Source organism: Pagrus pagrus (assembly GCF_965226575.1).
Source record: "Pagrus pagrus genome assembly, chromosome: 4".
In the NCBI taxonomy this organism is placed as follows: domain Eukaryota; kingdom Metazoa; phylum Chordata; class Actinopteri; order Spariformes; family Sparidae; genus Pagrus; species Pagrus pagrus.
Window position 1 is genome coordinate 27,649,885 of NC_140188.1, and position 24,176 is coordinate 27,674,060.

The window sequence follows — 24,176 nt, forward strand, 5'->3', positions numbered from 1 at the left end:
CGGCTCTGAGGCACTCAGTTCCTGCAGGTAAGAAACGTGTCAGAAATGCAATTTTTGTGGAGCATGTGCGGAGCATGTAAAGGAGAGGTTATACCTCTTTATGTTCGGTCGTCTTCTGCAGTGACTTCGACTGAACTGGCATCTTAATTTCTTGACTCGGCTGCCCGCTCGGTGAATAGCACCACAAAGCTATACATCAGCACGGTAACATGTCTCCAGTCCTGTACCTGTAGGCAACAAGTAGCGAGAAATAAAGTTTGGACAAGTCCACGATAACATACGTGACAATAGCAATTGGTTCGTGTGCAGTGTTCTGCATAAGACAGTCACTGGGATAGTTTAGCTGCGTTAGTAATGACTGTAAGTAGCTAGCTAACTAACCGCTAGCCAACTAGCGATAGTTAACTATCTAGTATAGTCGTAACCAGACGTTGCTGTCTTGTATCGTTGAACCAGTGCAGTTGTCACGTCAAGAAATGACCATATTCTGGCGAATTAGTTTCCTCTGCTGATTTACTAACGCCTGAACCAAGAGACAGAAATGTTTAAACTCACTCTTGAATTCGGCGTTCAAACAATATGGAGAATTTACATCTCATTAGATAAAATAAATAGACCCGTCGATGCTCCTTCAGGCAGTGTGACAGATGTGAATACAAGTATCATATTTCATTTCAGTAAGTGTGCTTTTTGGGTTTCATGTATTCGTGAAAGGTTTAGTGTAATATTTGACCGGTACAGGCTACCTTTACTGATAAGGTAACACGGCATTAAAATGTCAGAATTTTGACTGGAGTTTGGCGTGACGCATGATGAAGCTACAGGTTCGTGGTCCAGTTCTGCCTGAAGCATCGTTTTACTGTACCTTTGGTCAGACGTAGGCTTAAACATTCCAGTCTGGGAGTATTTTTAGACTGTCTAATGGTAGGGTTTATTGTGTAGGGCTACATTTACTGCAGTTTTAGTTTGATCCTCCCCCATGTCTCTGCTTGGTTTCCAACCCCTTGCCCTTGCACATACTATTCATGAGCATGTATAACTGCTGGGTCTGTGGAGTAAAGTAGCACAGACTGTCACAGAGCTGTTCATGTGTGTAACACTGGGAACCGAAGAAAGAACATGTGAGTTGTCAAGTTGTCAGTTTTTTATTATTTTTTTTATTTGCTTGGATAGTTGATCAAATAGAAGATGTGACTCTTGTCATGGTAAAGGACGCAACTCGCTTGTCTTTCTTATTCACCATTTTGCACAGATTAATCTGTTGTGGAAGTAACAAACATAAGAACAATTGTACAGATTGTATCCTTCATGTTGTAGCAACACAGCAACAACAGTTTAATGTATTCAGTAAGCTCATGAGGAAAATAAGTGACATCTTCATTGTTGCTTCCTTCACATTGTACTCATTAAATACATAATGGGACATGTAGGAAATGACTAGTAATGTTAGCTTTACATAACTGATAAAGGGAGACCCGAACTAACTTACAGTTATCAGCTCACGTAATGCGGTAAATGACATATTAATGATAGCTGGAATTATTTAGACTGGCCAAGGGAGGTCTTCTCAAGCTGAAGGCATGCTGTCATTTCCAGAGTCCAGACAAAGGGTTACACTGAATGAACAAATAATGGTTCCTTTTTCCCCAAGTTGTGTGGTCTCAAATGTTAAACACTTCCTTTCTGTTTGCTTAAATGTGAGGCAGTTCTGTCACTACTGTAAAGCTCTATGGCACCAAAGAAAAACAGTTTCTATGGATGCATGGAAACTTTCCCTAAGCATACTGCATCTGCATCTCTTTGAACAACTTCACCTGGTAGTGGCACTGTCTTTTTCCCAGACCAAAACAGAACCGCTAGACAGTAGTGTCTTTAAACTTAAGTTGTGTAAAGTTTGTTGTTAATAATATTCTTTTAACACTGGACAAAAACCCACTAACCCCCACTTAAATATTGCTTTTGTCTTCCTTTGGAAAGGGTACAATCAGCATTAATTCCTAGGTCAAATGACTGCAGGAGTCATCGGTATGTATCAGCTCCTTCTCCGGTCGACAGTGATGGAAACACTCCACCTGGTTAGAAATGCATATTGCCCCATTTTCTGCGTGACGCTATGAAGTATATTGACATCAAGGACGTTAAAGTGTCGGATTCCATTCACACAGAGCTTTAGCATCACTCAATTGGTGCTGAGTTTGAATGAAAGTAAAAGATATTAAGTAACCACCATAACCTCCATTGGCTCCATACTGCTCTTAACTATTCAGTTATTTGGCGTGTCCATGACATTGAATGTGACACAGATAGGGAAACTCATCTACTGGGAATGGAAAAGGTGTAATTTGCCTATTTTTCATGGGTTTAAAATGACATCCTTACAAAACCCAAAAAAACAAAACATTTTTCCATCAAAATTAGCTTGTGTATGCAGGTTTTTTAAACATGGGTAAACCCGGCTACAAATAGGCAATTGACTCATTCCCCATTGCCAGGAGGCGAGTTTGCCTTTCTGTCTTTTTTGTCACTGTCGCCATCACAAGCGTGCCGGAAAAAGAGAGAATCGTACAGCTGACAGCAAGGCTCAGTCATGGAAGCCATTAACAGCAGTCACTTTTTAAATGTCTTTTACTTTAGTCTGTCTTTCAAACTCGGCGCTGACTGAACAATGTTCAAAAAGTGCTGCTTGAACAGAGACAGATGGAAAAGCATTAATATTAATAAGCCAGTGTCCTTAACTTGAACAAATGTTACAGCGTTGTGCCTCTAAAGGGGTGAAAATGAGTTGTATTGTTTACCCAGGTGTTTTGTTGCCATCACAGCTGATTGGAGCTGGAGCTAATAAATACCCATGAATACTGCAGAGTCATTTGACGTGAGAGAAAATGCCGATTATACACATTCACGTTAAAGACAAAGGCCAGGTGTTGGCGGGTCTTATGGGGTTTTTTTGTCCAGTGTGAAAAGGGTATTAGAGAGTGGGGGCTGCATCTACTGATTATTTGCATACTTAATAGTTTTTTTAATTATTACCTGTTAAAGAGAGGGAAAAGTATAGCCGCACGATAAGCTGCTTCCTACTAATTAAACAACCTTAGGACAATACATTTGGTAAGTCATATGAAATTGAGGAAAACAAGTTGAAAACAAAATTGTTAGCACATTATATACAATCTCATAAGCCTCCTCACTCTGTTGTGTCCAGACTGCAGGGATGGACAGTGATCTGGATGGCTGACGGAAAAGGACGCGGACCAATCGCATGTTAAGATGCTGGCTCGTAACCGCTTCCTCCTCCTGGTGGTGGTGGGCGGAGCTGCGCTGGCCATCATCAGTCTGAGCCTCCAGTTCTGTAAGTACACGGTTTCTGTTTGTGCTCAACGAATTAGCCATATTTGTAAGTATAGCTCAAGTTTCTACGTATTGAATATTGAGAGCCATATTGCAGTTTCAATAATATTTTGATTAATTGTGCAGCCTTATATTCAACGGAAAAATCCCCAGTGTGCGTTTGTGTTCATACATGCATATCCTCTCTTTGCTTTCCCAGTCAAGAGACCCCATTCATACCAAAACAAAGCAGAATCCCCTATAGACTTCCTATAAATATCCAGCACCAACAGTGGGCCTCGGGATACTCTGAAACCTCCATAGAGTCTGTGGCAACACATTCACATCTGCCGTGGAATGCCTAGGTGTACACAAATGTGTCTTTCCCCATCAAGTCATTGTTCAGCATCTCCTGTAGGTATTGTCTAGACAGTGTATCCCTGCCAGCCACAGTGAATGCAAGGAAACCACTGCTCAGTAAATGGAGACAGTCTCTCCTGCTCTGGATGTGATTCGCAAAACCTCACAGGCATGATTGGAAAAACAGTGGGCGACAGAGAAGACGGGGCGTGCAGTAAAAATGGAAATTTGTAATTTAATGTAAAATGTGCAAATTTAAGCTATTTTGTGCCAGAGTCCTAAGAAACCCCAATGCAGGGGAAGTGTTTGTGGTGATAGTAAGTGTGTGTCGGGACAAGCAAATAGGATTATAAATCATGCTTTCACACACACAATATTAGAGCGAAAACTGCGACAGAGCTGGTGTTTTAGACTGCATGTTTACCAAAAGTCCCTGAGCTGTCCTTCATCAGCTCTTTTTGAGATTCTGGCCCCTTATTTAAACTCAACTGTGTACACCTCTGATACTTAAAAGCTTTCACTTCTTCTTCTTCCTCCTCTGTCTTCTTCTGTTGCTTTAAATGCCACGCAAGATCAGAGGTGAACAGAAAAATAGCAGAAGTGAGTAAGCTGTTACTCATACTTGTCGAGTGTTTGCACTCTGCAACCCAGAATACACACTCAACTCCCCAACCGTCACTCCCTCCCTCCCCCTCCACTTGATAATAATGTGTGTGATCATTTAAGAGGAGGTTGCTGTGTAAGTTATTATTAATGCCTCCCTATCAAACCCACTCTCAACCCCAGCCCTGTAATCTTCTCCTTTTGTAAAATACTCTGAGGGCAGAGAAAGAGGCTATGATGACGTTTAACCACCCCTCAATTACTGTAAGTGTGCAGGTATTTGCATATATGCCTGTCTTTAAGAGTTGATACTGTGATCGATAATTGATTTTGTGTTGTAGTTTCTATTTTTAAGTAAGGGACTGCTTGTGGGAAGGTTATCTTCCAAAACTGCCCTCACTTAATTTTTCAGTGGTACTTTTGGAGAAAAGCTGCTGTCATCATTTATTCATCAAACATACTGTAGAGAAAGATCTGTGCCATTATCCATGAGGAGCATGGGATGAAAGGGATGGTATGGGATTTCTCCTCATGTTTAATAGATGTCAGCTTCTGTTTTTGCTCCATGTTTCTGTTCATTTTTTAAAATCATTTTCTTCGCTCTCTGCATTTCATTCTGCAGTTTGAGTCTCCACAATATCTTCTATCTCACCCCCCGCAAGCTGTTAAGAAAAGCCCATTCATGTATTTATTAGTGTTTGTTGACCATTACCACGAGAGGCCGAGTGATGGATGGTGATCGATGGCGGAGTCAATGCCTCTCTCTGGCTCCAGGCTACCTCAAATTAAAGCCTGGATGTCTGCAACGTGGCGGCAAATGGTGCGATTGTTTCACTGATTGACACATGGGTGCTTCCCAGAGGAAAGTGACCACAGAGCTGAGAGGCACCTGAGAGAGGGCAGCTGCAGTAGAGGGAATCAAAGTGACTGAAACACAGAGAAAGGGAACTATTTTGAGATGTTAGCAATAGTGAAGGGAAAGGTGAAGCAGAGCTTGACGGGAGTTAAGTGCTTCAGGAGTGCTGGTAGACTCACAGTGAGAGGGGATAGTCATGGGAGGATATAAAAAGAGAAACAGAAAGGTCGGTTGTCTGTGAGGAGAAAGGTTTAAGCACAGCAATAAAAAAGAGCTGGAATGAAATAAATGAGATGTGGCATGTTTAAGGGAGAAGACGGACAGAAGTTTATAGTTAAGACCACAAATATACTTCAAACAAAATGTTATTCACCTAATTTTTGTAACTTTTCCAAAACAATAATCCACCAGAGAGTGTCATTTAGTGTTAAATAGGCAGAGCTCCTTGCAAATTCTCACTTCTACATTCCTCACATTCTTACTTTGTAGTGTGTCTCTGCACTCACTTGAATCAGACTGATTGTTGGAGTGAGACTGTGCTATCAGAGAAGAGACAGGAATGCAACTGAAATCAGAATACGTTCTAAACAAAAAGCCAGTCTTCATTTTGCCTTGACATTAGTCAATGCAAGTTTGGCAGTTTCACAAAAATAGTGACCGAATTATTTTAAGCCAAACCACCCTGCCCTCAGGCTAACTCTGAACTAAGACCCATGTTTCCATGATAATAATCAGTGACACCTGCTGACCAGTGGCCACATCAGTTATGCATTGTACTTGTGCATCTTAGCTTCCTGAAACTTGCAAAAACAAAGAGGCATTGCAGAGATTAAGAAACCGTGGCTTCATCTCATGAAGAAAGATGAAAACAGTGCTAGTTGTATGTTTGTAAAATGAAAATTTCAAGTCAGAAACCAGCAATATGCTTAAACATCTTTCTACAATTAGTGTGGTGCGATAGCTGACTCAAAATCCAGTAAAACCATGCATTTGACACTCTATGAATGAGTGGAAATCCTTCCAAAGGGAGCAGCATGTCCATTACAGGGGGTAACTATCCTGTGTTATATTTACATTTGCACATTGCAGGCTAAGCAGAATGTGTCTTTGACCAACAAAACCTAAATGAAAAGAAATATTCTCTCACTTCATCGACTTTAGATGTTGACAGACAGTTTGCCCATCGTTGATCAGGAATGACTAAGGACTCAAACAGATGAGTAGAATTGATAATGCCGTTGGTATTACAATATCATATTAAAGTCGCTATAAGCGTTATTTTCTTATTAAAATAAGTGTTAAATAGCTCTATATTCCAACAGGAATCTGTCTGTTATATTATAGTGTTTGGTCAGTAACCCATGTCTCCTCCCCCTGCTCATGCATTAAAAGACAAAAGACATTTTTTGGTATCCCTGCCGACTTTATCCAATCTGGACAGAGACTCTATAAAGAGGCGGTCCTGTCTGCTCGGTGAATATGCAGGGAGTAGGATCCTCCTGTTCTGGTACCTATATGGGCAATGGTTGAACAGGGGAAGCTACCAGTGCACTTCAAGCACTCATGGCCAAGCAATGAAAAACGCTTGAAGAAAAGAAAAAGGCAAAGATAGCTGCATTGGAAAACAAGAAAGGAGTCGTGTGGTGACATAGAGAGCAGGGAGGGGATCGCTAACTGCAAAATGGACAAGAAGTAAACTAAACATTGACCACGCTTACCGCAGCTTTAATTCCCATACCAAGAGGTAACCATGCTAATCACTGAGTCACTTTTCCACTTTGAAAGAAATTTAGATTTTTTTTAAGATTTAATGTCATGTTGCACTTGGTGTATGAAGATGCTCCATATTAACAATCGGATTAGCCAAGGGGCAGTCAGGGGTCTCTCAACAGTACCTCCCTAGCTTTTCTGTAGTGCCAAGGAGTTGTGCTTAATTAAATTTACTAAGCAGGGTTTTAATCTTTGCTGATAATGTTTTGTATCCCTGCGGATTGTTCATTAAGCCACATTGCTCTGCCTCCTCTAGTTGTCAAATAGTTTAGTTTTATTCTACTATCCTGTGAGAAAGAGTGATGACTAATCACTTATTGTGATTTCATTGGTGTGCAGGTGACAGACAGTGATGTGTAAAATCTGTCATTTATAAATTAGAAGGTCTATTATGATGGACAGCTGCAGGCTGCCATGGCCATCCACCCACACAGTACTTAGTCTATGTCAATATTTGTTGCACCTTTCCACCCTGGTCTTTGGTTACTCCAGCACAGAACACTTTGGAGCCAGGTTAACGGGCACACACCTTCATAATTTCAGGCCAAACCACATTTTGTGAGTACCTGTTCACCCGCTAATCAGTGTGGTGCGATAGCTGACCCAAATTTGTTTAGTTCACATTTTTGTGGCAGAACACCCTCTTTACTTATGCCTTCAGGTAGAAGTCAAGCTGTGTCTGTGTGTGCATAATGATGCGTTCACCAACACATGGAGGTGGAAGATTTAACAGGGTGTACTATATTTAGCTCTGTAGTTGTGAGTAATGGATGTGTGTGTGTGTGTGTGTGTCTGTGTGTGTCTGTGTGTGTGTGTGTGTGTGTGTGTGTGTGTATAGAAGTAGGTTGTTCGTTCAAGAGAACTGTAACAACATTTATCAATGTCAGACCGAGTTGTCATCATTGTTGACAGCCCTCTCAGACAGTCTCCTTTTGTGTTTGTAGGATCTAATGTTGGTGGATGGAAAGTTGGAAGCACATTGATGTGGGTGCATGAATTTCCCGTGAGTGTGTTTATGTGCTACAGTGTGCTCTGTGTGCCAGTGCTGTGTGTGCACTCGGTGGAGTTAGGCAGCGAGATACAAAAGCCCCATTGTGTAGGTGACTGTGAATGCGCTGGCCTCCAAAAGTTTGGTTAGTTCAGGCAGCCGTGCGTGTGTGTTGATGGGTAGCCGAGGGCGGGGGGTGGCAGAGTATGGGGCACAGAGCGTAGAGGGGGACAGGTTGTGGCAATGAATGAGCTCCAGTGTGTGTGGCTGAACCTCAAGCTGCAGAACAGTCGTCAAAATGGTCTCTGCTGTGGCTGCACACCTTCTCGTCTTCATCTTCACTGGTGAGTTTATGCAGAAATCTTCATTAAAAATAGTTTAGATTTCCTATATGGACACCTCACTACTCACTGTCTAGAAATAGTGAAGATCTATACATGGATTCCACTACTTTTTTTAACTTTAAGTTATCTGGCTGTAATGTTCTAGATGCAGATCCCAGTGCTAAACTTCAACAGTATTTGGCTGGGCATTGGCTTTGTTGGACTGTCATTGTGTTTGTTCTGATTTGAGACTTGGCTTTTCTGTCCAGTTTTGTATTCGGTGTTCTATTGTGTCTACTACTAATACAACAGAATTAGAATAAAAAAACGATGTATAGCCATTTTGACAGCTGTGTGTCAGCTGTTCAGATGAAGTGATAATATAATGATGTGAGTGGATGTGAGAGATAGCTTAAAGAAGTAAAAGTCCGCGTCCTGTACTTGGAGGGTGCCTGACTCAGCTGTTTTACAGCTCACACTGAACATTTTGTCTCATCTCATTTTATCCTGCGGAAATTCCCTACATAATATGTTGACGTTTAATAGAAGCATTCGGGATGCTTCATGGTGGTTGGTTGTAATGTTATTCACTTACACTTTCATGGCTACAACTAAATGTTATATTGGGCATTGATTTAATCTGTTGATTTTTTGGTTAATTGGTTGATCGTTTTGGACATGGAATTTTCAGTAAATAGTGACAAATGCTTGGCAAAATTGCCCAAAGCACAAGGTGACATCTTCAAATAGCTTGTTTTTCCAACAAACAATCCAAAACCCAAAGATATTCAAATTTATAAAATCTAAACCATAGAAAAGCAGCAAATCCTCACACTGAAAATGATGGAAGTTCCAGCAAGTTCCAGCCTGGAACCATCGATGTTTAGCATTGTTGCTTGAAAAATGATGCCCATCAAAGTTCAGATTACCTCTTTTGTCAGACCAAACGTCTGAAGCCCAGCAACATTCTATTTAAATCATACAAAACAGAGAAAAGCAGCAAAACCTCACTTTTAAGAAGCCAGAACCAGTCAAGATTTGGCATTTTTACTTGATAACTGGCTCATCTGATTATTGAAAAGAAAAGAAAAAAAAAATCATAAGTGGACATCAGCAGTAATGTTTTGTCTGCAACACTGTAAACATTTATGAGCCCAGCTGGAGAGAAGAGGAAGTGGAAAACTGAATGAATGACTGTGTGAATGCTAGAGGGGTACTGTGTAACTCTTGACACACTGCGTAATATGGATACACCTAAAGTCGTGTCGATAATTTAAGCCTGAGAGTTGTTATACCAATGAGTAGCATTATCTCTTTGTGCTTTAGAATCTGGCAGGCAGCCTCTCTTCTTTCTCTGCAGCAGGATGTAATATTTGCACAGTTGACTTGCCAGCTTGGATTTCTGATGTGTGTGTGTGTTTGTCTGTGTTTGTCTGTGTGTGTAACATAAGCAGGATTTGAATATCTGTCTTGCCAAAAGGCCATATGGGTTCAACTTCTTTCTCTTCAGAGTTGGACCTTTGTGAATGGGCCTTCCAGTTCCCACAACATCTCGGTTCTTATTGGATCATTCCTCCCAGGGGTCACAGGTCACTGGTGTCCAGGCAACACACTGGTAGCAGTGAGGGGTTTTGGGTTACAGAGCTGTTGACGTGGAGATGAACTACAGTTGAATTGGTTTCTTAATTTTTACGACTTCTGTCACACTGCCTCGTCATGTGGCTTTTATTGCTGTACTTGTTCCTGTTTACGGATGAGTGCTGGTTGCAGATCCTTTACATCATGAGTTGCCAAAATGACTCTCCCCTTTGTACTGCACTGCTCTAGGGTTGGCAGTGTTGATTGGTCATTTTATTGCTTTGGTTCAGACTGAAATATCTCAACAAATATCTTATGAATTTAACATAGACATTCATGGTCTCCAGATAACTTTTCCTCTACCGCCAGCATAAAGTGAAATATTTGTCTTTTGAGAGAAAAATTTCAACAACTCTAAGAATTGCTATGGTTTTTGGGATATGCATGGTCTCCAGAGGATAAATCCAAATGAATGATCTATTTGGCGATCCCCTGGCTGTTTATCTATTGTCACTGTGAGATTGTCTTTTGTGGTTTTAGGTAGAGCCTGACCGATATTAGTTGTCTTGTTTATTTACTCAGTCGAGTCTCAGTAACTGTTGGATTGGTTGCCAGAGAATTTGGTGCAGACAATCACCATTCATGCACTCCCAGGATGAATTAAAATCCCTTCGGTGATCCATATAATTTTCATCTAGCACTATCATCAGGTCAAATACAAAATACCTGTGATTTATGCTAATTAGCAATTGGCGTTGGAAGGCCATGTTGAACCAGAAAGCCACATGTGAAGTTTACTGTGGCTGTACGTCGCCATTGAACCTCATGTGTGCTGTTGCGTACTTGCCTCCTCATTCTGCTCATCTTTACTCCTGGTGGTAAAGACAGCAATGAGATCAGGGGTACCACAGACCAACAAACCACTCACTAGACAACAAGTAGCCTTGATTTTTTCTAATTTTGAGAGCCATAATTGCAGAGGATTATGGGTGTGCATGTGTGTTTTTGGAGTCTGGCATGAGAGACATGCATTAGCCTTAGTCTTGTTTTCCTCTGCTCTATTTATTTTACACACGACCCTCTTTATCCATTTTTCAATTTCTTCATGCCTCTCAAGTCAACCTTTAATTTTCTTTTTCATTTTCTCCAGTGAACCTGATCCCCATCACTCCCATAGTGGAGGAGCGACCCTTCCAGGCTGTAGATAGAGGTGCTGGGGTGCCTCTGGGGAAGAGCAGAAAGAGAGTGTTCCCAGTGCCTCACACCGAGGAGCCCAACCCCATATCTGAGGCTTACGGCTACTGCAACACTCCAAACCGTACCGAACAGGCATGGGAGGGTGAGACCTGCACACTGACAAATACGATCTATCAAATCTAACTAAAGACTACAAGCATGTGGATTGAATATGTGATTTTGAGCTTGGTAACGTCTGTCATTTGTATTCCTGAAAACTTGATGAAAACTCATGAGACCAGTGATCGCTGATTTTCTCCAATTAAGCAGCAGCAAGTATAACAGCATCACAGTTTCAGAGCATTAAAAACAAGTTTAGATCAGCTGCTAGAATCCCCCAGTTTGATGGACAGTGTATAAATACTTAATATAGTAATAATGTCAGATTTAGTGTGTCAGGACTCGGGAGATGTGTTAATTGGGCGATAGTCATTTCCACTAGATTGCATCATCCATAATGCTGCAGTGCTCTCTCTCTACAGCACAGCAGCATGGAGCCTTGTATTTTTTTCCTCCTCTGAAAAGTCAGTACAACCCGAGGCAATCATTTAAATATCCTTCACCGCCTAAGACAAGTAATACCAGGCACTGCTAATTAGATTTTACTCTGTTTATCTCTGGATGACAGTTTTGTCTCTAAAGAAGAAAAATCATTTTCTTCCTCTAAGATTGAGATTGGTAGTTATTAAAAATCAGTAACAAACAAGTATTATTATTTTAAATAAATTAATTTCTTTTTTAGGTGTTGTTATTTTCCCTGTGACATGAGCATTTTTTAAGTGTCCTGGTCTCTCCTATTTTCTTAATTTACTGTTAAACACCCACACACACACACAGCCAATGAACACATGTTTTTAATGTTTCTCATGCTGCTGCTTAGTTGGCGTTGCTGCAAACACTTGTTAAATTTACATTTGCTTGTGTGTGTGCTTATGAAGAATATGTGCCTTAACTCTTCGATCGTTTGTCGATCTCCTGAGTTGAGCACTTTTCCATCATTCTTATTGATTCAGCTTTTTGCAGAGTAAAGCATTCAGTATATCTTTAAATTTTAAAAGTAATTTTTATGGCCACTTAGGGCCCCCGCAAACTAGCTGTATATAAATTGCTGACAGACTGTCACTGAAATGTTTGCAACTTGTTGGCAAACATTTCCTTCTTTGCACTTTTAGCAGAAATCATGTTTGTGTCTACCTGATGAGTCTTAAGTGAAATATTCGCTCCCCTTTTAGCTCTGTTTTTGCTTCCAACAACTCCTGAGAAAAATATTTGGTTCTTTGACCTGCTAAAGGCTCCACTCTTTGTCTGCCTGCTGTTTGGTGCTGAGCAGGTAGTGTGCAGAGTTTTAGCCCTGAACATGTCTGCTTTGTCTCAAAATGACAGTAAAGTTGCAACAACCAGCAAAGCGTTGTTCAACAATCTAACTGCATTCTTAATTAGATAATTGATAATGAAAGGTAAACACTTATTATAAGTAATGGTAAAGCTTTCACTGATACCAAACAAGCAGTTCTCAAGTCTGCTTGTTACATTGGATAATTGTGGATCCTAATGGCAGTCTCCTTTGACAGGTCACAGTCCTGCTGACTACAAGCTGCTGTCTGTCCAGGTGATGATTCGCCATGGTGACCGCTACCCACTTTACTCCATCCCCAAGACCAAACGGCCCGCCATTGACTGCACCTTGTCCACCAGCAGGTACACACGCTTTCTACAAAATACATAGTAGATATAAAAACTAGCATTTTCATGTCATTGTCACATTCGGCCATAGCCAAAAAGAATATTTTGTTCATCCCTCTAGTGTCATGGCTTATTTGTAGTTCCTTCAACTTTTCTGAAGAAGGGGAGGATGTTGGAATTTTTCTTTGCTCAATTTCTTGGCCATTGTCAATCCTGAACTAGGTTGCTGAAGAAGTGATGTGAAAAGAAGTGTAGCAGAACAAAAGAATTCTCAAAGAACCGATGAATCTTTGTGTGATCTAGAATCGAGCAACGCTTATGTAAAAATGGTATCTGGCTAGAGAGCGCGGCACTCTGCAACTTGAGAAAAGCAATACATTCTGTAAACACCTATGTGGCATAAAGAAACTCATTGCAAATACTGCATGTTCATGAATGTGTCATGAATACCTTTTAAGCGTAAATCTGTTGTGAGTTTTAGGCTCCCTTGACCATTCAGGAGAGATGAAGAAGACTTGGAGACACTGATGACTTAAGTTGAAATAGTTTATAAAACATGTTCATGGAGGAGCAAAATAACAGCACATCTGTCTGCACAGAGTGATGCCATGATAATCCTGACAAGTCTTCCCAAATGTTCAAATTATATCTACAGCTCAGGAAGCATCCCTCCCATACATTGTTATCTGTTTAACAACATAGCAAGGGAGGTTAATGCAGAGCTTCTCACCTCTAGCCAAGTGAGGGATAGGAGGAAAATAGGTCACAGACGCTAAGTTTGCTCACATAGACGCACGCAGACATCACTATCCTTATCCAGACTTTAACGTTTGTACAGGATACGTATGACCTCCTATCGTATGGAGACAGAATGTCCTGGGAAAATCATATTTTTCTCCCACAAAGCGATCAAATACAATCAGCCTGCAATAATAGGTACCATCGTGACGCTCATTATATTCCATTTTTGGGTGATACCGTTTCAGAAAGTAGTTGATACAACTGTTTGGCCAGTTGAGTCATATGATGCAAATGAGACAGTTTGCCTTGAAGCAAATTTTGTCCCAGATGGTAAAGGGGCCATAAAGATAAAATGAAAACGACATTTGTTGCAAAGAGCATAGCAGCAAACGGTATGCATTAGGTTTTGTTGGCGGTTGATTTTCTTGTAGAAAATCGTGTAAAAACTTCTATAAAATTCATGGAGCCTGGCAAAGTCCTATAGCACTACCCCAAATACAGTGACCCATAAAACGGTAGAAACAGTCGTCATAAAGCAAGGTTGTTGGATGGACACTCAAGACAAGAAATGGAAGATGGAGGTGAAGACAAAAAATTGTGGTGTTGTTATGTGTAATTACTATGAAAACAACAAACGGATAAAATGAAAAGCTTCATGAATGCATTCTTAGACTTTACATTGGTTTCCAGACTCTGAAGATAAAGGCTTCATGCTCACAGTTTCAGTTAATACAGGTCAGACTAAAGGGCACGAAATGCCACCAGGATTTAAGCTGGCCTCCCAAGCAGCACCCCAGCTACCTCTGCTTTATGCCTAACAAGAGGACCTGCTGGAAAATGGGAGAGACCAATTACTGCAACAACTTCTCATATCCTCTTACAAAAACTGCTGGCTTGACAGCAGCTGTCAGTAAATGAGCTCAGTCTTTTTAATTAGGAAGTAGTTGTAAAATACTGTTTTCTGTGGTATTTGTGAGGATTACAGAGACCTCTGTCTAAATTGATTTATTTACCATTTGAAATATCAGGATCTGTTTTCGCATTCAACTCAAGCAAACTGAAAAAGATACGCTTTTACAATTCCCATGGTTTCTAAGTGTTACTGCATGTGTCAGCGGGAGAGGGTGGATTTGATTTGCTACATCTGTTCTGCTGTGCTTTGGTGCAAATGGATACACGCATATAAAGACAAACACATTTACATGTGTGTGAGTGGTCTGTTGAGGCGGCGTTGTTGACAGTCTTATCTCGCTTGATTTGAGCAACATGCTCACTGAGCAGCTGCGGTTAGACACAACAATTGTCACTGCAGAAACTGCCTACTGTAATATGGATGGAAAACACACACACACACACACACACACACACACCTGCACACACAAACAAACAAATTAATATCGTTAGCTTCTTGAATTCATTATGCTCATCTGTTTATCTTTCTCTCTGTCTTTGTTAGCACTCTGGCTGTGCCCACACTTCTACTCTTTCAAGATGGTTAGAGGAGTCCTCCTGATAGGAATTAATAAAAAGTCAGCATGTCTCTGTACTTGAGCTTCAGAAGAAGTCTGAAGTCAGCCTCAATTTATGCAAAATGATAACAGAAAATGTGCCATTTTGTATCAAGATCTTTAACTTTGGTCTGATGGTGCTGATGTGTGCACACAAATCCTCATGGATGAGTCATTTAGACCATATGGCCAATAACTTCCCTGTGACCAACCCCCCTTATTTGGCTGTGTACCTGAGTTCAGATTTAGCCAATGACTTAATTTTGCACAAAGCTTTCACTTCGGCCACATCGGCTTTGCACATCTGGATGGAGCAGCCCCGCTGTAATCTTTTGAGCTGGCACAGTGCACACACAGTTGCATTTCAGATTGGCAGGATGCAGTTAGACTGCTATGTACATCTAATATTAGATATTTTCAATACCCTTGATCTGTGAACTGGAGCTGAAAGTAGGCCATTCAGCACACAAGCCTCTTATGATGGAGGTTGTGTTCCATTGAGTAATTAACAGGAAATGAAGTGACTCTTGCCTTCATCTACTAAAAAAGCATTGATGTGCCTATGAGCAAGCACCTGCTCCCTTCTCTTTGCCTCGGGAGCTGTTCTGTGGCCAATACTTGTATCCTCTGGCTACAATCCTGAGCTCCTCTGTGAATATCAAAGTATGTGTGTGAGCTGAAGCTTGGTTTGGCATTATGAATCGGATTGTATCTTAGGCCAAATCTAGCACAAAAGGACACAATGACATGTAATGTTTACAAGAGAGCAAGACCTAATCCATGCTCCATTACTGTGGGGATAGGATTAGATCGTTTTTACATAATTTTATTTTTACAGTATTTGTTTACAGTGTGACTCGAGGGATGGCAATATCAGTCTCGGTCATCAGTCATCTACAATGATGACAGCTAGGAGAGTTGACCGACAATACGATGGCAGAGGATTTGTTGTCATAGCGAAAAGCAACAGCGCCAAAACCATGTTCACCTGTGCTAATCTGGAAAAATGTGTTGGTTACCTGTACAGCTTTTACACCAAAATGAGCGTGTATATGGAGGTTTTTTAAACACTGGTAAACCTGCTAATAATCAGCAATTAACTCCTTTCACATAGCCACGAGACAAGTTTGCCTTAGGGTTAGGGCTGTTTTTAAATGTATTGGTCAATTCTGTTCTGAATAAACAAATCGTTTTTTTCTGCAGCTGATAATGGAAGTTGCGGAGGAGTGAGACTCCTTTCTGTCTGCTCTCTGATGATGAGAGTTGTGCATGCGCTGTAGTACCGATCAGGCAGCTGACTAGGCTCAAACAACACAGAAGACACTGATGACAGCAGTTACTTTTTTAATATCTTTGACTTCAGTCTGTCTTTGTAAAGATATTATCAAGCCAGCAGCCTTGCCTTCATAGCACACATCATAGCATCGCACCTGAGAAGGAGAGTAGATTAGCGCGCTCACTCAGGTGTGTGTTTAAGTGGGTTTTTTGGCCAGTGTGAAAGGGGTGTAAGAAGTTGGCGGTGTGCAGCCTGTCATCTGCAACTCTGTATCTAACAGCTCACTCTTGTTCCGTTTCTCTCACAACCTATAGGTTTGTCACAGGAAATGCTTTGTTTAGTATACTTAAATAAAAGTCAATGTCATTTTACCACTTAAATGCTTTTGATGTGAAGCTTTAGCAATAGAAAATGTTCAGTTAGCAGTAAATTAAGGCCGTGCACTACAGATAGCGAGCATCTGGTTTTACCTGGTCAGGTGTACTGGATCAAACCAGAGTTATCACAAGTTTAATAGTTGGTGGGAAAATTTCGACGCCGTGGCAACCCTATAATGTAGCCTTTTAAACCAGGAAAAGACAACACTTATGCCATATCACAATATAAGGATATCCAAAATCTAAGACGATGTATAGTCTCATATCACGATAATGAGCTACTATTAATATATTGCCCAGCCTGAACTGCACTTCGGTTTTATATATTAATTGATATAGTCTCATCATCATTCTGCTTTATACACAAATTGAAAATGTGTGTAAAAGCAGTTGGATGGAAAGGCGCTCACTGTGAACATGTACATATGAACATAGACAACATAGAATTTAGCTCAAAACACTGTTGTGCTTGAGCAGCCTCACAGAGCCGCTAACATGGCTCTGGACTAATGATGTACACAGAAACAAGCAGAACGATCTGTAGATGTCGAGCGTGAAAGCTCAGAAGGCTCTGTTACTTTGAAATCTGTGGCTGAATGAGTAGTTGGATAAATTATTGCAAAGTGTGTCTGGCCTATTTGTAGTTTGATCGTGCTTGTTTTTCAGGGAAATTGAATATTAAACAGAGCTGCAATGATTAATTAATAATCGAAAATCTATTAAATTAATCGCCAACTATGTTGAAAATCGTTTTGTAGGTTTGAGTATTTTTTTATTTTTTTTTAAAAGAAAAGTCAAAATTCTCTCATACCACTTCTTAAATGTGAATATTTTCTGCTCTCCTTACTCCTCTGTGACAGTAGACTGAATATCTTTGGGCTGTGGACAAAACATGACGTCATCTTGGGCTTTGGGAAACACTGGCTGACATTTTTCACCATTTTATGACATTTTATAGACCAAACAACTAATAGATGAATCCAGAAAATAATCAACATTTTATTCGACAATGAAAATAATCATTAGGTGCAGACCTCCTATTAAAAGCTATTTCACATTTCTGTGCCCTCATAATAATTGTAGATTGCTCTGTTTTGTATTTAGACGGGGGTGTAATTACAGGGATCTGAACTAGCATATGCCCAGGGCTGAATCCTTACAGAGCGCTCAGTCGCGAGTGTGTGTGTGTGTGAGTCTGTAGTGTGCGTGTATGTGTGCTGGCACCAGCTTGCCGACCCACTGTCTCCGTCTGCGGTTAACTGAGCTCTCTCCAGCAGGGAACATCCCCTCTCTCTTTCCTCTTCGTCTTTCACCACTACAGTCTTTGTTAAGGTTTCGTCTTTCTGCACCAATCATCCTGTTCACTTTAACATTCTGTCTAGCACTCACCCCAGTTTAGATCACACTATTTCATTTCCTTTTCTGTTTATTCCTCCCTACCTCTGTTTTCCTCATCTCTCCATCCCTTCCTCCCTCATCACTAATCTGTCCTATCCAGTGATAATAATCCCTGCTTAATGTAATTGGGCTCTGTAATCTTTGGTTAGCAACAATCAGTCTAATAGACAGCCTGGCTGGCTCTTTGTCCACACTCGTGTCCCCCATCTCCTGACATCAAGTCTCCCAGTGTAGCCAATTAAATCTAGATTGTCCCATACTCCCGTCAGCAAACTGATCTTCTGACGACAGAGCAGAGAGGAACACCGATGAGCACAATATCTCACTCATTTCAACACTCATGTGCCTTGTGGTGCATATATTACTGTGTAAGTGAATATTGAATGCGGATAGAGGCAGGTGCTGATGCAACGTGACAACAAAAGAAAACAGTTCTCTTAAAAATAGAAAATGTAGGCTAGTGCTTTCATCTGAAATCAGAGTGGTACTTTGAAGCTTTTATTTTGACAGAAAAGGGAATTGGTACCTTTGTAGCCCCGTCCTTTATGGCTGTAGATGCCAGATTAACTTTACTGCACTCGGTCAATCCTCGCAATCAAAAGTGTGATTTAAGAGTGATGACAGAAGGTTTTAATGTCACGATCCTGAACCAGTCCATGATCACTATGGAAACTGTGTGTGTGTGTGTGGGTCTGTGTTTGTGTGCACTCTTTTAATCTGAGCGAGCTGAGCTGCAGCTCCCACAGATTTGTTTTATTCCACTGTAATCTTCAATCATCTCTAATCTATTAGATCACTGGTTGCTCCTCTTGCTGCCCTCATCCCTGTGTCTGTTGATTTGTTTGTGTGTTTGTGCTTGTATATCTGTATATGCATGAATGCGTGTCCCAAGGCAACAAATTCTTTCATCTTTTTATATCACCATCTCCCGTATACCCTCCCACACATATTGAACAGTGCTGTAGTCCAGCAGTGTTGTGTTAGAGAGACACCTGGTGGTAGATGGTGGTAGGAAGTGACCTGCTCCTGCTGTTACACACTGAACATGTAAATCTCCTTACATTAATGATTAGGTTCTCTGTATACTGACAATAAAATAATGCCATTAGCCTTCTGTTATGGGAACATTGAGTTTAGCATCAGTTAAATGTAAATGAATCAAACCCCATTAATACAATTGTGCCTAAAGCTGTAAAATGAACTACTGTGAAAGAAAATGTTTCTCCTCAATTGAACCAAGTTGCATTCCAGTATGTGACCAACATTTTCCACTTGCCTCAGCACAGACTGTTCTTGTTGAGAAACAGATAAAACTAGTTTAGTAGTTTGTCATCACTCACCCCTCCTTACCCTGTGCCTTGGATACTAGCACTCTCTGTGTGATGAAAAGTCAATTAAATACTGTAAATTCTGAATTGCTGCTAATTATAATTTTTTGCCAGGGTGAGCCAATATGCTTATGTTTCTGAGAATGACATCTTAAAAGCAAGATGGCATTGAAGTGTTCTTTTCTTCACTTATTGTAAAGGTAAAGAAATTGCCACGACACTCTCACTCTTTATTTTTATTATTGACTGTTACTATTTTTTCTAGATTAAACGAGTAATATGTTAAATCGAGTACTCACAAATGGTGATCATAATTTTCTATTGCCCAAATTGACATTTTTGCTTGTTTTGTCAAACCAAAACTACAGCAACAGGTCCAAAACCTATATATATTCAGTTGATAGTGATATTACACGGAAAAAAACTGAAAATCTTCACATTTGAGAAGCTTGGGCCAGAGAATGTTTTAATGATTATTAAACTTCTTCTAAATTTCTGTCAATCCATTTATCAATTGATGGACTTACAGTTAAAGTTCCTCCAGTGTTTCATGTTTTGAGAATCAAAAGCAAGGTTCCATGACAATTGTAATAAGTATCGTTTCATTGATGTATTTATAAAAGGGTCAACTAACAAATATTTTTAAACTCCAAAGTGATGTCTTTATGTTTATGTTTAGTTTCTCCCATCAGTGGTCCAATACTCGAAGATACTCAGTTTACAATAATATCAAAGAAACAAATGGAAACATTTAAGAAAAAGAAGTTTGGTAGTTTGGCTTAGTTGCTTCCTTTCTGTGACATGTCAATTTGTCCTTTGTCTGCTGGCATGAAAATTAATTTGCTGTTATTCTAATGTGGTGTTATGTAATAGATATGATTTACTGAAAATAACTACAACTATGAAACTGTTCGAAAGCAATAAAACCTTTAAATATATTTGTGCCTCATTTTATCTGGCATGTTTCTCAAAATAATTGTGTGACCATGAGGTTTGTCACACATTCATTACCTCCACAGGGACAAACAAACAATTGTTGTAACTGCTTCTCAGTGGTAGTTGTGGTTTCAACTTGGGATGCACACTATGGATTCTTTCAGAGCTTTCTTTTTTATTAAAGAGAATAGATTGTTTCCCAGTTAAATGTCTGGAACCACTAATAAAATAATATTTCCACTGAAGAGTTCAATAATACAAATGTCAAATAATATTTTAGTTGCTTTTTATGAGTTGATATAAATGTAACTGACTGTGTTGAATGGACATATGATATCATCTCATATCGATCGCAGGCCCAAGTTGTCCAAAGAATCAATATAATATTGTGTCTTGATGAAACGGCTAAGATATAGTGAGCAAAGATGAATGATTTAATATTCCATATGCTCTGAAACAACAAAAACAAAGAAAAGTTCTGACTTCAAATCTTCATTTATTTTGAGTGAGGAAGGTTTTTCTGTACGTTGGCTTTAATATAACTAAGCTTATCAAATGTTCTGCATATGAATTCGAAATGAATTAAATAGGCAGACAATATCTCAAATCAGACATGTTGATGTATTAAACACAAGTAATTAAAACAAAAAATAGAGTGCATCCCTCAGTACAAAAATAAAGGCTGTTACAGAACTGAAAGGCAAGCCTATGGCTGCTTTGTCTGCAGATAAAACATTGACAAAAGGCACATAGTTGGCATTCACATTTTCACAAATCAACAAACCAAATAAATTTCCTATCTCAGCTCAGAAACTTTCAAACCATCCTGCTTTGAGGGCCTTGAGATTTTTTTGGTTAAAAGAAGCGTCTCTGCCTTTTCGCATCCGATTCTGTTTCTTTTCTCATCAACCACATGAGCAGCAGCAAAAAACAAAAAACTCACTGTCAGCACTAGTGCAAGGGACTGACAGGTATTTACTGTACTTGCAAGTCGGGCCAGGGTTGGCAAACGGGATTTGGAGCTCCTCCAGTACTCCATCAGGCTCCGAGTCCTGGGAATGAGGGACTGGTGAAAAACCTCCATACTCGCCATGCCATGAGCTCTTAACACTTCACGGCTCTACACAGGCGCAGCTGTATGAGGTCAAGAGCGCGACAACCGTGTGCTATTTTTATGGGACTATTTATCGGCTTTAATTTCATTATCCAGTCAAAAAAATATATATATTTAAAACCCCCATAATCGGGTCAATAATTTATCTCTTTTTCAGCCTTTATTATAGTTTTCCAACAAAATACTATAATAGCATAGCTGAACATCCTTCCACTCTGTCTATGATTTTAGAATCCTGATATTTACCATAGTTTATCATTCTTTACTACCCTCAGGAAGCCTTCCCACCCCTTGCTAAACACCTTCATCAGTCATATGGGCCTGGGAGGGCGTGGCCATTGGGAGTCACCACTGAGCTCTGTTCCCCGTCTGCCCAACCACAGTGCCTGTGAGATGGGAGAACTCACGCAGACAGGTAGGCAAGGAAGCTCTGCCCACCACAACCAGACAGTTTTCTTCTCTTCTAATCAAAGCTGAACTTTCATAGACACTTATTACATGTTCCTTTATACCTGTCAACACTCCACTTCAAATGATCCTTTCCAGTTCAAGATTTCCTTCCAAACAGCTAATATTGGATCAATTCTAAAAATTAATCACTCTTTTTATCAAATCAATCTACAAGTTAAATGTCGTAAACATCATCTTGTTTCCGTTCTTTTACAGGTGTGGTTCAACACCTGCGCAACGGGCAGCTCCTCCATCAAGCCTACAAGCGTCACAATCTCCTCCGCTCTGACTGGTTGCCCCGTCAGGTGTGGGTTGAGACCACAGGTAAGAGCCGCACTCTCCAGAGCGGATTGGCATTCCTCTACGGATTTTTACCGGACTTTGATTGGACCAAACTGACTGTGCGGCACCAGTGGAGCACATTGTTCTGCGGCTCAGCATGTGACTGCCCTGCCAGGAACAGATACCTGGAGGAAGAGCAGAGGAGGCAGTATCGGCTCAGAGTGAGCGATACCGAACTTGAGAGGACTTACGTGGATATGGCACGGACTTTGGGACTGCTCACCCGCCAGCTCCGTGCTGCAAACCCTATAGACTCCTTGCTGTGCCATTTGTGCCATGGCATCTCTTTCCCATGTGTTCCCATGGGAGATAGTGGTACCAAGCAATGTCTGACAATGGCACAGTTTGCTGTGATTCGTCGACAGCAGCTAGATGATGAGGTTGATCGGAGAAGAGTGGGGCTGTACCATAAATACGCCATCCTGGCCATGTACCCCTACCTCAACCGAACTGCCACCAAGATGGAGCGTGTGGCCAGGGATAATGAGGCTGGCCGACAGCCTCGTGCAGGAGGCGAGGAGGTCTTCACCCTCTCTTCAGCCCACGATGTTACCATGGCCCCGTTACTGAGCGCCCTGGGACTGGAGGAAGCACGTTTTCCACGTTTTGCAGCAAGAGTAGTCTTTGAACTGTGGAAGAGTCCACCAGTGATGCAAGGGCAGCCAAAGAAGAGAGCCAGCAAAGGTGAGAAGTCGAAAGTGAAAGACGGGGAACTGTTCATCAGGGTTCTGTACAACGGTGAGGATGTGACATTTCACACCACCTTCTGTCGCTCCCACGACCGCCATGCCAGTCAGCCACTCTGCCCTCTGAAGAACTTCCTGTCTTTTGTCAGGAGAGACATGTTCAGCCTTGTCAATGCTACTTCCTACCAGGAGGCCTGCTTCAGGCGCCCTGGTTGACAGATGGACAGATGGAGAGGAGGGTGACTGAGTATGGACGCAGAGCTGGCAGATGGTTGTACTTCCCTTGACTTTTAGTTGTTTTCCACTTTTGAAGATGGTGCACTTTTTATGCTTCTCATAGTGTCTTAAAATTCCACATATTTTTAAATGTAGTCGTTGACATTTCTGAGCACAAAGTGAGTTCAGAACACACACTACTGTACATTACACATTAGTCAGAGGTCTCAAGTTTCTAACCTTTCTACAAAGTTTGAAGTTCCTTTTTGAATATTGTATGTTTTCTATAGCAAATCTGAAAGAGATAATTCAAGGGAAGTTGTATGGCACTTAGCCACTTTATTCCTACATTCCATAATACCATGGAATTGTGAAATTCCAGGATTCCCAAATGTTTGCAAGAAAAGGGAATATCGAAGCTGGAAAATTCTATGCTGGATTAATCATTCCTGGAAAATATTGTGTGTAGTAAATCTTTTCAATGAAAATTTCACTTTGGGCTAGTTTGGCCCACATTACTCAATATAATTAATTTGTCACTTAACATTTCTATGGGTTTTAATGTTGAGTCTTTTCAGTGGGCTGTCTGTTTAATGTTATTTCTATCCTGATGATTTGTTTTCGTTGTTTTAGTAAAGTTGTCTCTGGTACTTTGAAAGTGATAAATGATAGGTGTTTTTTTATTTCTTGCATTAATTTACAACTACAGTAAATCTGTATTTATATTAATTGGTAATAAAAACCAATCACATTCCACTTATAATTTTTGTTTGTTGGAAATATATTGTTGGTTAAATAAAGGTTCCGTATGAGCAGACATGTTTATATCATTTGTGACTGGTTTGTTGAGAAATGGATTCCTTGTGATATTTTGATATAAAGCATATGACCATAGGACAACAAATTCTACAACTCACATTTTGGAGTTGTGGAGTGCATACTTCTTTGTCACAAAAAACATTCATGAAGCCAGAATTTCTTATGGGTCCTCTAAAAATGTGACCAAATCTAAAAACTATACATACAGGAAACTGAGCGATTGATTCTGGTGATGTAAAACGTTTGTTTTGTGGCACAGCC

The 24,176-nt window shown here is 40.5% G+C and overlaps 1 protein-coding gene across 1 annotated transcript; it reads left to right on the forward strand.

Annotated features, from left to right (window-relative positions):
* Positions 1-3,227: 3,227 nt before the first annotated feature.
* Positions 3,228-23,913, forward strand: pxylp1 (2-phosphoxylose phosphatase 1; the record flags this gene model as incomplete). Its single annotated transcript, XM_084350321.1, is given in 6 exon segments — positions 3,228-3,244; positions 3,246-3,349; positions 10,956-11,144; positions 12,613-12,739; positions 21,678-21,817; positions 22,069-23,913. Coding segments are annotated over 6 exon segments (1,605 nt in total). The 3' UTR covers positions 23,097-23,913.
* Between the last annotated feature and the right edge of the window lie 263 nt (positions 23,914-24,176).